At 48.7% G+C, this 16,053-nt stretch overlaps 1 protein-coding gene across 1 annotated transcript; it reads left to right on the forward strand.

Moving 5' to 3' along the window:
* The first annotated feature begins 485 nt into the window (after positions 1-485).
* On the forward strand, positions 486-14,585 carry PTHLH (parathyroid hormone like hormone). The gene is made up of 4 exons (XM_088145962.1): positions 486-696; positions 2,814-2,947; positions 9,655-10,056; positions 14,441-14,585. The coding sequence occupies exons 1-4, from the start codon at positions 688-690 to the stop codon at positions 14,448-14,450; spliced, it is 555 nt and encodes a 184-aa protein (XP_088002088.1). The 5' UTR covers positions 486-687; the 3' UTR covers positions 14,451-14,585.
* The last annotated feature ends 1,468 nt before the right edge of the window (positions 14,586-16,053 follow it).

Here is a 16,053-nt window from a genome sequence, read left to right on the forward strand (position 1 = left end):
TCCTTTCCTTTCCTTTCCTTTCCTTTCCTTTCCTTTCCTTTCCTTTCCTTCCTTCCCTTTCCCTTTCCCTTTCCCTTTCCCTTTCCTCCTCTTTTCTTTCTCCCACCTGCTTCTAGACGTCCCACAAGAAAGTTTGTGGCACGAAAGCGATCCTCGCACCAACCAGCAGCGCGGATGCCCGGCTCAAGCTCCAGCAGGCACAGCCTGCCTGCTCCGCGTTGGGAAAGAGGCAACTTGTTTTACAATGCAAAGCAAGGGCGGGGGGAGGCTGCCCCTCCTGTTTACAGGAATATCGCACGGGAAAAAGCGCCCGGCGAGAGAGCCCCTCCCTCGCGCCGCGATTGGCTGAACCTGGCAGGGTGCGCCGGGCCCGTTCCTCTCAGGGCTAAGGCGAGGGGGTCGCCCAGCCAAGCCCCCCCCCCCCGGCCGGGGTCCTACTTAGCCCGGGATTCCGCCCGGCTCCTCCAGTGGCTCCGGAGGGAGCAGCGAGGCGCACCTGCTCTCCTCGCGTCCCTTCCCGGCGAGAGAAAGGAGGGGAGAGGTCGCCCGCCGGCCCGGTCGCTGACCCGCTGCGGAAGGAACCCTCGCGCCCCGGGGCGCCGCCCTGCCCATCCCTGCCCTGCCCTGCCCTGCCCTGCCGGCCCGGCGAGGTCCGAAGGGGCGAGCGAGCGAGGAGGAGGAGCGGGCATGGAAAAGGTGAAGACTGGAAGGGGGGGACGGGGAGCGCGTCCCGCGGGGTTCCTTATTGACTTCCAGCCGCTCAACGCTCCCCCCAGGCTGGGGACGGGGTTGTTTCGAGAAACTCTCTGCCCCCGGAGCCGAGTGGCAGGAACGGGGCGGAGGGGGAAGGGCTGGACGGGGCGGGCGCAGCGAGGGGGCTGAGAGGAGAGCTGATGCCATTCATTTTAGGGGGGAGCAATCAGCACAGCTCCGCAGCGCCGGGTGGGGGCCGGCCTTCCTTGCAGGGCGCTCGCCCCGGCCTTCCGTGCGTCAGCAGCCAGGGCACCCCCGTCCGCCCCCTCCAGGGACGTTGTCGGGACGTTGTGCGAGGGCGTGCGGGGCTCTTAGGTCAGGGAGGCCACGCCGCGTCTGCAATAGCTCCGGGAGATCAGCTGAGCCCGAGAAGAGAGCTTCTTGGGGAGGCTCGAGAGCTGCGTCCTCACGACGCGCCCGGCTGAACAGAGAGAAGGCTGACCGCCGGCAGCGTTCACACAATACCCGCTTCCCAAACTAAGCTGATAGGCTGAGTGGGCAAAAGCCGCAAAGAAGCGGGCCGACCCACCCTTCGGCCTGACTGCAGCAGCCGCGAGGCCCTGGCCCGACCCCGCCCGCATCCCGGGCGCAGCGGCCCTGCACTGGCCCCCCGTCGGCAAAGGCCGGGCTGGCCCGGCGCGTCCCCGGCCCTTGGCCACACTGGCCGGCAGCCCCTCAGAGGCAAAGCTTCCCCCACCCGAACCATCCCCGGACACCGGGGAAGGGCGCGGCCTCGTTCCCCACCCGGGCCTCCTCTTGGAGGGCGCCCTGACCTGGACGTGACACCCTCACAGCGACTCCCAGAGCCGGAGACCGGGAGCCCTTCCGCGGCTTTTCCCCGCCAGACGGGCCTCCTGGAGGAATGGGGAGGGGGGGTGGCCAGCCTTCAGCTGAGCACAGCTGGCGGGCGGGGGCGAAGGTGAAGCACCACCTGCCGCTCTCCGATCACTTTCTGCAGAGACGAGTGGAGGAATGACAGGAGGGGGTTCTGCCGCCCCCCCCCCCATAACTGGACCTGCACCGAGCACAGCTTTGGCTTCGAGAGCGGGACTCCTGGCTGGCAAGGGGGACCTGGGACGCTTGGGCCCGATGGGGCCGGGCAGGCGAGGGGGGCCCTGACTAACCCCCCACCCCAAATAGGCGACCTGCTCCCTGCTGCGGTTTTGGACTTTGGTTCCCATGTCCCGGGATGAGCAGGCGTAAGGGCTCGGGGGTGCGGGGGCCCAATTCGTGGGCGGCCCCATCGCCTCTCCCTGCCCGGTCCTTCTGCGCGAACCCCCCTGGCGGGCGAGGCTCGGGTGGGCTCGGGAGCTGCTGCTCCAGCTGCCTGGTGAGGGTGCAGCTGAAGAGGGACTGGGCAGCCCTCCGGGTCGTTTGGGCCTCTGCCTCCCTCCCACCCTCCCTGTCACCAGCTTCGGCCTCGCGGAGCGTCCACCGGGCAAGAAGGGGCTCGTGGCTCCCGCTGCTGCGCTAGCTTTCTGCCTCCGGGGAGTGTGCCTCAAACACCGAGCCCGGATTTGCAGCCTCTCCCCACAGCCTCTCGGGGGCTCAGCCTGCCTGCCCCGGTCCGCGCCCTCCTCGGCGGCGGGTCACAGGATCGCGTCGCCCGCGCCTGGGCTCCGTCGCCCGCTCGGGCCGCGGGTGGTCCCCTCCCCTCCCCTCCCCGGCTGCCCGTTCCCAGAGGAGGCGGCGGCGGCGGCGGCGGGGCGGCGCGGCTGCTCTTCCCTCGGCTTCCCAGGCTGGCCGCCGCCGCCTCCCCTTCCCATCCCGGCGGGCGGGAGGCTGCCGAGCAGCCCAGCGGCCAGACGCTCCGGACCTGAGCGAGGTGCGGGGCGGGAGCCCCCCTGCTGGCTGGAGGGTCCTGCTCCTCCTGCTCCCGCTCCTCCTCCTCCTCCTCCTCGAAGGGGCGTCCCGAGCCTCCCCCGCGCCCCCCCCCCGACGCCTGGGCGGTTGGCTGGCGTTTGGGGGCGGGGAGCCCGCGCCTGGCGCCCTCCCCCCCAGCCTAGCCGCTCTGCTGGCGTCCCGCTCCGCACTCGCTCAGCGCCGCTTCTCCTCCGCAGGTCCCGAAGTCCCGCCCGAGAGCGACCATGTTCCCCCGGCACTTCCAACAGTGGAGCTTCGTGGTCGTCCTGCTGAGTTACTGCCTGCCGTCCTCCGGCCGGTCCCTGGAAGGGCACGGGAACGGACGCCGACTGTAAGTCGCTCTTTCGCTTCCTCCGCAGCCGAGCGCGGGGAGGGAGGCGGGCGCCCGCTGCCTGGGGTGACCGCGCGCCGCGGAGGCGATGGGGCAGCCCCGCACTTTCTCTTCTCAGCGCGCGAAGCCCCGGGCCGCGCTTGCCCCTTCGCGGGGGAGAGGCAAGAGGCTGGGGTAACTGAGCGAAGGGACGGACCGCGGACGGTCCCCTGCAGAAGCAGACCGCGAACTTCTCCGTCTTTTCTCCCCTTTCTCTCTGCCTCCCTAATGAGAGATTCCTAACTTTTTAATTACCAGGGCTCCTTAGTGACCCACTTGTTTGCGGTGTGTCAAAGGAACAATAGCTGTCCTTAAAGGACATGGGAACATGTGTAGGAGAGAGAAGGGAGGGAGTGTCAGCGTAGAGCCTCCAGTGTGCATGTTTACATGCGCTCAGAGATTGCATTTTTATTACAGACTATCACAGCAGGCACATTAGAGACTTCTGATGCTAAAGACGGCCATAGGCACATTGGCACAGATCCCAGAAATGTGGAGAGCGCTCTGGGAGAAAATACATAGCACTTAAATCACGGCTTTCACCTCCATTTAGGGCTTGTGCCAGTGAGGATTAAATGCTCAAGTTTTCGTTAAACCGCTGATTGGGAGAGGCAAGAGGCGCTCGTGTGAGAGAGAACATGGGGACGGACCCCTGGCTTCAAGAGGGGACGCTCAAATGCCCCTCGCTCCCACCGTGTTTGTGTATAATACAACTCAGATGACTGGAGTGTATGATTAGCCACCCAGATCAATAATTCCACCCTGTGGTTGGATCACAGTGCTGGATCCCCAGTTGCAGAAGACATGATCCCAAAAATTCTGTACTTGGGCTTAATTCTTCTTAGGGGATCCAGGAAGCTGGGTATAAAGTGCCCATTTTAAGAGATGCACACAGCAGTCTACAAAATGCAGAAAGGGCTAAGGCTTGAACAGGCTTCTTTTTTTGGAGATGATGGTGCTCACTCTAATACTGCAGAAACTCCTCCTTTGAACCTGCATCGATTCTCTCCCTTGCATGAAATATTTGGGATTAGAATGAGGTCTCTAAATCTGTGTAGGGGTGAATGGCACATTGCTTCCAAGCCGGACCCGCTCCCTTCTAACGCTGCTTGCAAATCTGCACTCATTCCCTTTGCATTCATACTAAAACCCACCTGGTGCAGCAATGTTCCTGAACAGACCCAACAGAAGTCAGATGTTGCCCCAAAGAACAGCTGTTTTGACTGTGGATGTCTAACTCAGCATCAGTCCACCGGGCAGTCTCTGAGGTCCCCACTCTGGAAACAAAGGATAAATTGTAGAAGGCACAACGTGAGCTAATGAACATGGAAATGCAGAGGGTATTCACAGATCTGTAGAGCTCCTTGGCATACATGTCCTCGAACGGGCAAGAGAGAAGCGAAGCGAAGTCACAGAGAGCCGGTTCACTCAGGAGGACGAGGACGAGGTTTTAAATTAGGGGGATCAAGATGTCAAGAGTGGCCACTGCCTAGTGATGGCTGGTTAACCAGTTCCCCTTTGGGGATTAGCAGTTTAACCCCACGACCATGGTGATGATGTTGTCAGGGCTGTGTACATGGGAATGAATTATAGCTCTGTGAACACAGCGTACAATGTATACAGTAATTTGTGTGAGTACTTTTGGGCAGCGAGAAACCATAAACTCTCAACCCTTCACTCAGAATTGCTCACCGCATGTTAGCATTGCATTAACTGCATCTGGTTTGGGGTCAGACTACTTTTCATTACAGGCTGGAAGGGACCTCTAGTGGGTTAGCGAAACAATTCCAAACTCTTCAATCTTGGCACTATTTTTAGGAACCATTTCTTCCACCCAGTAATCCACTCTGGTGATTAGGTTTAGAGCAGAAGTTTAATCCTTTCTCACCCCTTACGGTCACAGGAGATGGGAAGAATTAAACAGGAGGCGGGTTTTAAAATGTGAAATATAGAAGGCGGTTGCAACAAGTTATCTTAAAGTGTACGGAGCTCTCGTGGAGGCCTGTGGTCTTTATTCCCGCATCTCTCCCCCAGCAGACAGCTGCACCTTGTTAAAAGCCTGTCTTCTCCTGCCTGAAAGAACGGGCTGGAATCGCCAAAGGGGAAAGAGATCCACGGGCAAGGTTGTACTTAGTCTGCTTGGTGAGGTTGGCACAGAGACCCCCCCCCCCCCGCTTTGGACTCAGTCTCCCACCCAGCTTCCCTTAAGGAACGGTTCTGAGGCCACCACCTTGACTGGAGCCATGGTGCACCGATGTCTTCGTGATGGTTCTTGATCCTGATGGGGAACGTTCCGACGCTAAACAGCGCCACCACTAGAATAGCTGGACAAAGGAACTTTTCATCTACAAAATATTTTCTTTGAAAGAGAGTATCTTTGTGATACTCATTGGCAAAAGCTACCTCTTTGAGAATAGCACCGGGTAATGTGATACAGATTCATAGAAAAGCTCGGATCTCCATGCTGAGTAACAGAGAGACATCTGAATTCAGTTAGTTTAGTTTAACGTATAGGCCGCCTGACTCCCAAATAACTCTGGGTGGCTTACAACTAAAATTTGAAATTTAAATATATTCCACAGCAGTATTTTAATAATGTAGTCTGACAGAGTCTGAAACATGCACCTAAGAATAGTCTGTTAGGAACGCCGTTTTCTCCCAGTACTTGGACTGATAGGTTGATATGATTGATTGATTGATTGATTGATTGATTGATTGATTGATGCCTTTGAGTCAGCCTTGACGTGTGGCAATTACATGAGTAAGTCCATGTAGTTTCCTTGGGAAAATTTTTGGAAGTGGTTTGCCCTTGCCTCCTTCTTCCTGGGGCTGAGAGAGAAGGACTGGCCCCAGGGGTTTATGTATACAGTCTTTTTATATAGTTTGATTTTTTAACTTAATGTGGATATTTATATTTTTAACTGTTTTTGAGGTTTGATTTTAATTGTGAGCCGCCAAGAGTCACCCTCTGGGGGAGATGGGCAGCATATAAATTTAATTAATTAATTAATTAATTTTTAAAAAGTCACCCAACTGGCTTTATGCCTAAAGCAGGACTAGAACTGACAGTCTTCTGGTTTCTAGTCCAGTGGCTTTAACCACTACACCAAACTGCCTCTTGCTATTGCATTTATGATCCTTTTTTTAAAAAAAATTAGATTTATCTGCATGGTTAGAAACCTCTATGAGATTAAGGGGCTCTTGTGACAAAAACAGTTAATCCATTTCACGTTAAGTACATATCCGTTATAGAATGACTTGAAAGATGAGAAAAGCATGCTTATCCCAGAAAAGATTGCAAGTGGGCCTTAAGTGCTGTTTGGGGAAGAAAGAGAGAAAAATGAGATTTGGGTATCTGTATGCATCATGTGGTCAGAGGGGTATACAGATGTATTCAAAGTTCAAAACAGCTGAGAATTCAGAATGTTAAGAAAGGAGGCATTATCTTGTGAATGCATTCTAGGAAAAATGAATAGGACTGTAATAGGAGTCTCTGTCGACCAGTGTTTCTCAACCTTGGCAACCTTGGCAACCTTGGCAGAATCCTGGGAGTTGAAGTCCACACATCTTCAAGTTGCCAAGGTTGAGAAACACCGCTATAGACAGTCTGATAATCATGATATAAAAGCTAAACTCATACAACCCCAAAATACTTGGCTTGTCAAAATACTGATGTATTCAAAGAAGAGAGTGGCAGTCTTAATGGAACGAGCAGAGGACAAGGATAGAGTGGCTTAAGACACATTTTTAAAGGGTGGTACTAAAGAGCTGGAATTCAGTGCAAGAAAGGCTGTTCTAGATCAAGAGTTGATATAAGTCACATGTGTATTTTTAAGACGAACTGGAATGCATGAATGGTGACTTTCCCCACACTATGTTGCAGTTTTTAAGTTGAAGAACACATCCAACGGTTCACTGTGGTTGAGCTATCGTGCACCCATGAATGTGGTCATAGACATATTCCTGCCACCTTTTACAAGGCATCGAACAGTATACTTCATTTTCACCCAAAACATTTGAATGCTAGTCCTTTTCAGTGGAGGATATCAACCCTCTTTCTAGTCAGGTTCTTGGTCTAGCTCATGCCACAAACTTTAACAAACTTCAGCTAACCAGGATTGTGCCAGGTTCCCTGGAAAGAGGCAATCCATTTAGGTTGAAGTGGCATTTGGCTGGACTGGCCACTGATCATTGATCCCAACATCTGCAGGAGGGAATTTCTTATGCTTGTTCTTCATGCATTGTCAGTAACCTTATGATAATTTCCATGGATGAATGAGCAGTTAAACATAACATAAAAAACACATATAGTTTCTTGAACTGTTCAGAAGAGTTTATATGTCTTATCTCTATAATCTGCACAATTGTGAAGGGGAGAATAAGTATTATTATTAGAAAGAGACTGTCTCAGTGAGATTTCCGGTATGGTCCTTCCAGTTCACAGCTCTGTCTCTTGGCTGTTAATGCTACCTTTGGTCTAGGAAGCTCCTCAGATCAGACCCTGAAAGCCAAGTTTTTGTAATCTTTAATATATCTTCAAACCCAAGGCTCCTTGTACACATTGCACCATAATACTTCAAGTCTTGACTGAGCAAACTATGCACCCCCAGCTTTCGATATAAGCTGCTCTAATAATCCATAAGGGGCTGAGTGTGGTAATAACATTGCTTTTGTTTCAGTAATTTGGACTGCCTTGACTGTAAGACTATGTCCAGTTCTCAATGACTTTTTGAGATGATTTCGTCCCATCCCTGATATGTTTCACTGAAGCCGTGTTAGTCTATGTTAGCCCAGAATCAGAAGGAGTCTGGTGTCCTTCAGCATGTCCAAGAGATTAAGGGGTTATCCATTAGCTGCAAATAAATAGAGTGGAAACATCGGTGTCCTCCTGTAGATTCAGGCAGGGAATTAATCCCTAGGAATGCCTTAGCAGCAGAATGTCTCTGCTGCTGACAGACCGGAAGGACGAGTACCTGTGGCATCCACTGGAATAGCCTACAATCCCACCTTTTATTTTTTCCTGCAACTGACAATGCAGCCACCTTACCCTGAGGCCAAGCACACATTTTCCCATCATTAATTATTCCCAGGATCACCTTCTGGACCACAATATGTTTTTTTCTGGACCACAGTTCTTCCAGTATGGACTGAATGCAAAATGCCTGGTTAAGCCATTGCTTAATTATCCTAAAATTGAGAAACCTCAAGCAAATCAAACCTGTCCATGCTGTAAACATCAGGAAGATATTAAAGTGTGTTCAGAGAAGAAAGGTATTGAGAAGGCATGTGTCCCACTAGCCCTTAGAAACCCTGGTAGCCTTGAGTCCACAGCAAGTGGCTGATCCCAGAAAGAAAAGCAGGGTTCAGCCTGGTGAGAACTTGGAGGAAGACCACTAGGGAGATCCAGAGCGGCAGGTTAGACTGGGAAGCTGGAAAAGGAAAGGCAATGGCGAAAACCTTCCGTGTCAAGAAAGCTAAGGAATCACAAGGAGTTGAGCCCAGCTTGAGGGAGTCTTTCCATTTAGTGATCTAGAACCCGTCTGCCCAAACAGTGTATCCAGGAGTCAACAGCAGTAGTCAATCACAGACCAGCTATGGAGAAAAAGCCCTCCAAAGCTAGATGCATCCAGATGTGCTCAGAGCTTTGCTTGCTGTTTCGAGGAGAAAGAAAGCAAGGCCTATTTTCAAGTTGTAAAAGAAAATGAACATATCTGAGGCATCTCTCTAGTTTTTTATGTCAAGGGATGACTTCAGCTGCTCCTCTGTGTACAGATTTGGGGGCCTGGAAAACAACATCAGCTTCCTTAGCAAAATACCCTTTGAAACCTCACCCCGTGCTCTAGAACATGCAGCGTCCACTGTGAACATAGAAGTTGACCATATTTATCCAAACGCCTCTAATAATTTGCTTTTATATGTTTGCTCGACCTTATGCATTTCTGTGCGTTTCTTGGGTGAATTTGAATGTAACAAGGCAGATGTCTTCAAAGCTAATGCAAACAGCTCATTTCTGGAAGAGCTTAAAAACTGCTGAAGAATCGGTGTATCTCCTGTAAGGGCCTGTTCTGGTGTTACTCTGAAGGTTCAGTTGCAGCTGTTGTGAGGGGATTCCTTAGACGGCTTAGGGCAGTGTTGTCCAAGCTTGGCCACTTTAAGATGAGTGGACTTCAACTCATCTTAAAGTGGCCAAGTTTGGACAACACTGGCTTAGGGTGTGGAAGAAGCTAGGTTTTCTGAAAATTGGACAGTGCTGGCATAAGGAACAGCCAGGGTGCCAAGTGCGCCAATGAGATCTTGGGCTCGAGTTGTAGCTAATCTCGGTCCAACACTGTCCCCATAAACTTATTTCTTTCCACTGAACAGGTGAGAGCATGATCTGAAGGGTGCACATCCCCAATATCTTAGCAATTATCCATGGTCACTTCTGATCCTTCGTCGGAAATGGGTCAGGTATCAGATAATTGGCAAACCATTTCAAATTCAGACTTTCTGTGACTGCAGGGAATGGCTAAGAAGGTGTGTTGATTACAGAGGGAATGTGGAATATTCTGGGCTCTTTTGCCGCGGTGATATTGTTGTAAAAAGAGAAAACTGGTTTTGCTGAACTGGCTTGACAACATCATTTCACTGACCGTTAATGTCTGGATTTGCTCCTTTTTTTTGAGCAGCAAAAGGACAGTCTCCGAATACCAGCTGCTGCATGACAAGGGAAAGTCTTTGCAAGATATACGAAGACGCAACTTCCTGCAAAACTTAATCGAAGGGGTAAACACGGCCGAGATCCGGGCTGTATCGGAGGTATCGCCAAACCCGAAACCCGCGGTGCCTGCCAAAAGCTACACTCTCCGCTTCGGCACCGATGACGAAGGCAAACACCTGACCCAGGAGACCAACAAAACCCAAACGTATAAGGAGCAGCCCCTGAAGCCCCCAGGAAAGAAGAAGAAAGGGAAGCCGGGGAAACGCAAGGAGCAAGAGAAGAAGAAGCGGCGGATTCGTTCGGCCCGGCACGGCTCAACAGGGTCCGGCAGCGGAATGGACATCTCGGGCGTTGCACCGGTTAAGACAAGGTAATGCAGCTCAGCCCTCACGCAGAAGGTCCCCTTCCCAGGGGTCTGTCCAAACAGCCAAGGGTCCTGCCATTCTGCGGTAATGATTTTGCACCGAGGCTATGCTTTCTTGTGCCCTTAGCGGCTGAGACCCTTGGAAAGCCCTGAGGTTGCTTTTAATCTCAGGAGAGAGCAGGGGCAGTTTCTGTCACATGTCACATCTGCTGAGGCCATGAGGACTTGCTAGCTCAATTCCAGTGTCGCTGCTGGGAAACGCTGAGCCGTAACTTCAAGGGCAGGGAAGGATGTTTCACTCACTCAGGACAAAGAAAAGCTTTCGAGGACGTCAGGCCTTGAGAGCTGCAGCTTTGCACCGATTCTGTAAGACCGTTTTCTGAAATAATAATGGAACAAATGGTTATCCGTGCAGTAATGTAAGTGAAAATCTGGCCGGTTTTGTCTTTTAGCTAACCCCTAAAGGATTTCCAGTTGGATGTGTCCCACGTGACAGTTCAGTCATGCAATAGTGTCAGCCTGTACCTTTCAGCTTGGACCCTTGCAGTTGTGCGAAGTTCTCAGGCACCCGCTGGGACATTAAACCCATTGCTCGGGTACACACTGACTCTGTGCACGCCTGAGGGATTTAGAACAGCCTTCCAAATGTGTTAAGCAGGAGAATCTTGTGGAGTTTTGCTCCTTCAAAGTGTAGCTGACAGTATCCAAAGGAGGCCACGAACCTTCTAACGGATTTGTCTCAAAGGTATTTTGCCATCATTAAAGTGTCTGTCAGGAGAATAGGGCCTCCAAGGGCTTCAAAGTGATATTTAAGACAGGTATTTGAGAAAAAGAAGTAATCAAGAGCCGTTCCATTTCTAACCAATGGAATGTGGAATTTCAGCTCTCCAGCTTCCAAAGCAACATATCTGATGCTATTTTCATGACTTGGCAGGGGTGCATATTTCTGCACTAATCACGCAACAGTTAGGAGAACATTTGCAAGAAAACACATTATCAGTTTTGCTGCTTAATAGCCAGACAGTCTCTTTATGTCATTCTGCTTTCATCTGTTCTACGCCTCAGCATTTTCCTTCAAATAGCTGGTTTTGAAAGTAGTTGCATTATTTTCCAGCATTTTTTGGGGGGAAGTCAAGATGTGACCTTATTTCGGAATGACCTGGGGAAAACCCAGTTTTCAGAGGGGTATTTAGGTTTCATGAAGGGTATACAGAAATCTGGCGAGTGTCCTTTAAACACAGAGAAGAGAGCAATGAAGGGTCAGGAACCCTGAAATAGCAGCTTCACATTTTTCAGAACCTACTTTGCAGATGCCATCAGATTTGTTGCAGCAATACCATGCATAGCTCACTACGAGTTTACAAAGTGTGTTCTTTTTCTCCAACTTTCTGGAAAGGCCCAAACTTTAGCAGTGCGCGTCCCTTGACTCTGGCACGTTGCAAAGATACAGGACCAGCTCTGGGGTTTTGTGCAGCTCTCCCAACAGTCAGGAAAAGTGTTTCCAAATGAAAGAACTGCACAAAGGGTGATTTATTAACTGGATCTTGCCCAGCGTTCAGGGAATTCCTTAAGTAGGAACACGTAAAGAAACAGGCAGAGTTTTGATCACACTGTCGTGGTCAGTATCTTGACTTTTTTGATCACCTCCTGCAGACACCCCTGTCCTTAAGCATCTTAGGGAACCAGGAAACTATTTAATTGGCAGGAGTCTCAAAAAAGATCCCACTACCAGTTGGTGGATCATTATGGATTTTGAAGTCAAAGTGGCTGAATAACTTTTTGCAACCCAAATTGCTAGACTGTCATATTATTGTGGCGCAAATAGGAATCTTATCAATACACACATCACGGTATGAATGAGTCCACGATGATCCATACCAGTAAAATGACGTACGTGTTGCCTAATTTCATAAAAGTTCCACCTTCCCTTCACTAAATATTGTCAACAATTCGTTGTGCTTCATTCCTCGGAAGTCACATCTTGTACCGTGCTGCTAATACAATCAAACCCACTGGTGATCTAATTCAGCCCTTTAGCAGGGAAGAAGTTCGATAGAAACAGAAAAGATATTGGAGCAGAGGCGCAGGGGATGAGAGAAAGTAGCATACCCTTGTCTAGATACCGGATCTAAATAAAAAGAAAAATGCCACTGATTCCATCTGTTAACCTAAGAGGTATTTCGGAGCCTCTTCTGCGAGAGCTGGCTCTTAGGCTGGGATTTATAAGCCAGGAACAGAACAAGGAGGCCACAGTCTTCGACAGCTGTTCTCCCAAATGGGCAAAAGGGGCGAGCACTAGCTCTGAATTGTCTTCTGCTGGCTGTGGTTATGAGAACCGGTTCTCATGGTACCTGTGGGCACCCCACTGCAATGGGTTTTCGCTTAGTTGTTCATATAAACTAAGAATGCCACCTGTCAGCTCATACCAGGTTAGTAAATTCCAAACCAGAGGGGAAAGTCTTGTGATATTTGTGAAAGTCGCTGCTAAGGCTTTTGAAAGTTTCCGGCAGAAAGGGAACTTCATTAATGCCACAGCTATCTGGAATGCCTCTTTATATCCCTTGTTACGTAGGCCAAGTACATTTACTCATATCATATATTTGCCAAAAATGCTGGTACTGTCAGGAGAGTAAAGTATAGGCTTGATTTAGGAATCCCCCTGGCATGGGCCAGATTAAATCCCAGCTCCATTCAAATCACTGAAGAAAAACAAGCCAAAAGCTTGTTGACAAATACACTGAAAATTTACAGTCTGTTGTTTCCTCCAACTTCCCGTGGATTCCTAGGTAAGAGACACCGTTGGAGGGTTGTGTCAAAATCCTGGGTGTGCTTGGCTGGATTTTGTAGCTTAAGGGATAATGCAGTCCCTTAAGCCACAAACAGATGTGAGGCCAGTGTTCCTCAAACTTGGCCACTTTAAGACGTGTGGACTTCAACTCCCAGAATTCCCCATAGTGACTGGGAGTTGCAGTCCACGCGACTTAAAATGGCTAAGGTTGAGAAACTCTGGCCTAGGCCCTAGGTTGGTAGCTTGTTTTTATTAGCATAGATACCAAATGTTATAAGAACACTGATATAAGTTAATGTTCTCTGTATCTCCTCCACATCCGTCAGAAGATCTTATTAATCCAGTTCTCTCCCACAGTGAGAGTTTGTAAACCATGCACTGATCAACTAGCACTGGGAATGGGGCTACTAGAGTGGGCTGGCTTCCAGAGGTGGAACGTGCTATTCTCAAATATACCCAATAAGAGTCATAAAAACCTAGAGCTGGAAGGGACCTTGGGAGTTCCCAGACAAATGGCTATCCAACCTTGACTTGAGAACCTCTGGTGATGGAGCCATCAGGATGCTATGAGGCAGACTGTTCCACTACTTAATAGCTGTCATGGTCATGAAATTCCTCCTGACTGGAACTGCCTCTGCAAAGCTTGCTTCTCGTCCTACACTTGGGCACTATGAGAATAAATGCAGACCTTCTTCCCAGTTGCAGCCCTTCAAGTACTGGAAGACTGCTATCATGTCTCTCCATAGCCTTATCTTCTTTACCTTTACCTATTCCTCACAGGATTCAGCCTCCAAGACCCTCAAATAGCTGTATTCTCACTAGCCAATCTTGATAAACATGAGACAGACTTTGAACCAGATAACATATGTATGATCAAGCAGAGCAAACGAAGCTCAACAAATATGCAGAGAACTTAGCAGCCTGGTTTAATGTTAGGAAAACATATTTTTCAGTTTTGTAGCTATTCTTGCCTGCTGTTGGATTTAAGAGTACACTTTTAAATTTGCAGGTTTCTTTTTCCAGATGGCCTTGATCAAGATTCTTTGGTCTACATCTCATTTTAGGCTGTCTTCAGTGGAACATTATTAACTGGTGATCTAGAATGTGACCCATATTTAATTACTGTTTGTGAATGCCCATGTTTGTGCAACATGCTTAACCAGATCGGTGTAAGATCTAGTGGTTGTATTGCACAACATGTTAAGCTTGGGACTGTTTTTGCTTTTTAGTGGGTTGATTATCGTACAAACAGAGGCCATTTCGTTAGTTTATGGTTGAATATAATGTGCCCAGAAACTGGGTGAATTCAGTAGCCAGGTTAAGCATGTTAATCGAAACACAGTCTATATGTATATAAAAACTCAGCTACAAAGAATCAGCTTCTTGGAAGATATTTTCCATCATACTTTGCATTACTAATTTCATTGTATTGACAGCCATGTACGCTAGAGACGGGATGACATGAAATCCTTGGACTGATCCTACATTGTCCATGAACTCTTCCAATGGACCCAACCTGTTGATAAGGCTATTAATGTGCCCAGTTATTTGTATGGGAAAATAATTAATTCTCTGTCCCTTTTCTTTTGCTTCTCTTTGCAGGAGGCGTTGACATCCTCAGCTGAGATTTTTGGAAAACTTATTCCAGTGTTCTGTAATAGTGAACATATGGAAAGTATTTATTATCTGTAAATATTGTAAATGATTCAAAATAAAACCTTGGCTGCAGATGTTCTCCAAAACTGCACATTTGAAACATTGTGAATATTGGGGGAAAATTTTGTACTTAGACAATTCTTGTTGTCACATTTACCATAATTTATTGTGTTGAATGTATTTATTTCCATGAACTTTTATCCTGGTGCTGCTGACTTTCTATATTTTTTGTAACATAAATGCACTTTAGATATACATTATGTCTTATGTTGGTAAGACATAAATAAACTACTCCTGGTTTTGGATCGGATTTAATGAGTTGCCAAGGACAATTATACAAAAATGATTTTTCTTCCATGCATATATAAAAAAGGCAGTATTTTTACAGATTGTTAAAAGGAAAACAAAACCCTCCAATAAAATGTAATCTAATTAAAATAACATCATGACTCAGAAGGAAAAATGTGTCCTCTAGGATTTAATGACAAGGAACAATCATTTTCCCTTTACAACATCTGAAAATAGTCTTTAAACTTAACATGTTTACATTGGTTTCAGTTCCATTTTTCACATTAGCTTTTAGTTAAAAATCATTTACAATACTTCTGCACTAGCGCTTGGCGCTAAAAAAACAGAGAAGGTCTCTGCAGGGGAAGAAATGCTCCGGTCTTGCCTGGGAGCATCGGCCAACCGACTGGAGTCTTCCAAGGCAGGTCACAAGGGAGGGGGTGGGGGTGGGGGTGGGGTGGGGTGGGGGTGGGGGTGGGAGAAGCTGTGACTCCCCAACCTCTGTCTAGCAACACAATTCCAACTCAAAATAGAGGAGACAAATGGAGTCTCGTCTGAGCCAGGAACCCGTAGAGATCTTGGAACATACGAGGTGGGCTTTTGAAAGACCTCGCACTCGAGAGAGATTTTCCCTTCTAAGGTTCTTTGCAGATGTTGCTACTTCTCTTACATAGAGATAAACTACAGTCTTATATAAAACCTCTCTTTCCCTACAAACAACAACAGAAAATGGAGGGGCGTAGCCACGTATGTCCCACGGGAGACCTTCTAGTAGTCACAATGCAATGCCAGTGTCCTCTGTACACTTCAGAAGCTCATGTTCATTTTAGGTTATGTTTTCAACTCATTGATTGGGTGTAAATGGCGAGCCATTCTGCTCCAGTTCCTGATAGGATTTTCTTAATTGGAACCATACAGCGGCCCCTTCTGGATCAGAATCTCTTTGGGCTTGAGTTGAGAATTCCCCTTTGTAAGCTGGACTTAACATGAAGAATGTTATTGGGACCAAATGGGCCAATGTACCCTTTGCACCCAAACAGGATGGATGGAATGAATGAATGAATGAATGAATGAATGAATGAATGAATGAATGAATGGCTTAAGAGGAAATATTAGATTTCTCCTTGTCCATGCTGAGGTTCTGATCCATACTGAGTCACCGTGTGATTACACCTAAGTAAATCACATCATATATACCCAATTTGTTTCTGTCCTAGCTAACCCTAAGACTGGATGACAGTGTTTCTCAACCTCAGCAACTTTAAGACGGG

This window comes from Python bivittatus, unplaced genomic scaffold (assembly GCF_059951505.1).
Source record: "Python bivittatus isolate LINGU-HERP-01145 unplaced genomic scaffold, Pbiv_v1 ctg000010_np1212, whole genome shotgun sequence".
Taxonomy (NCBI): Eukaryota; Metazoa; Chordata; class Lepidosauria; order Squamata; family Pythonidae; genus Python; species Python bivittatus.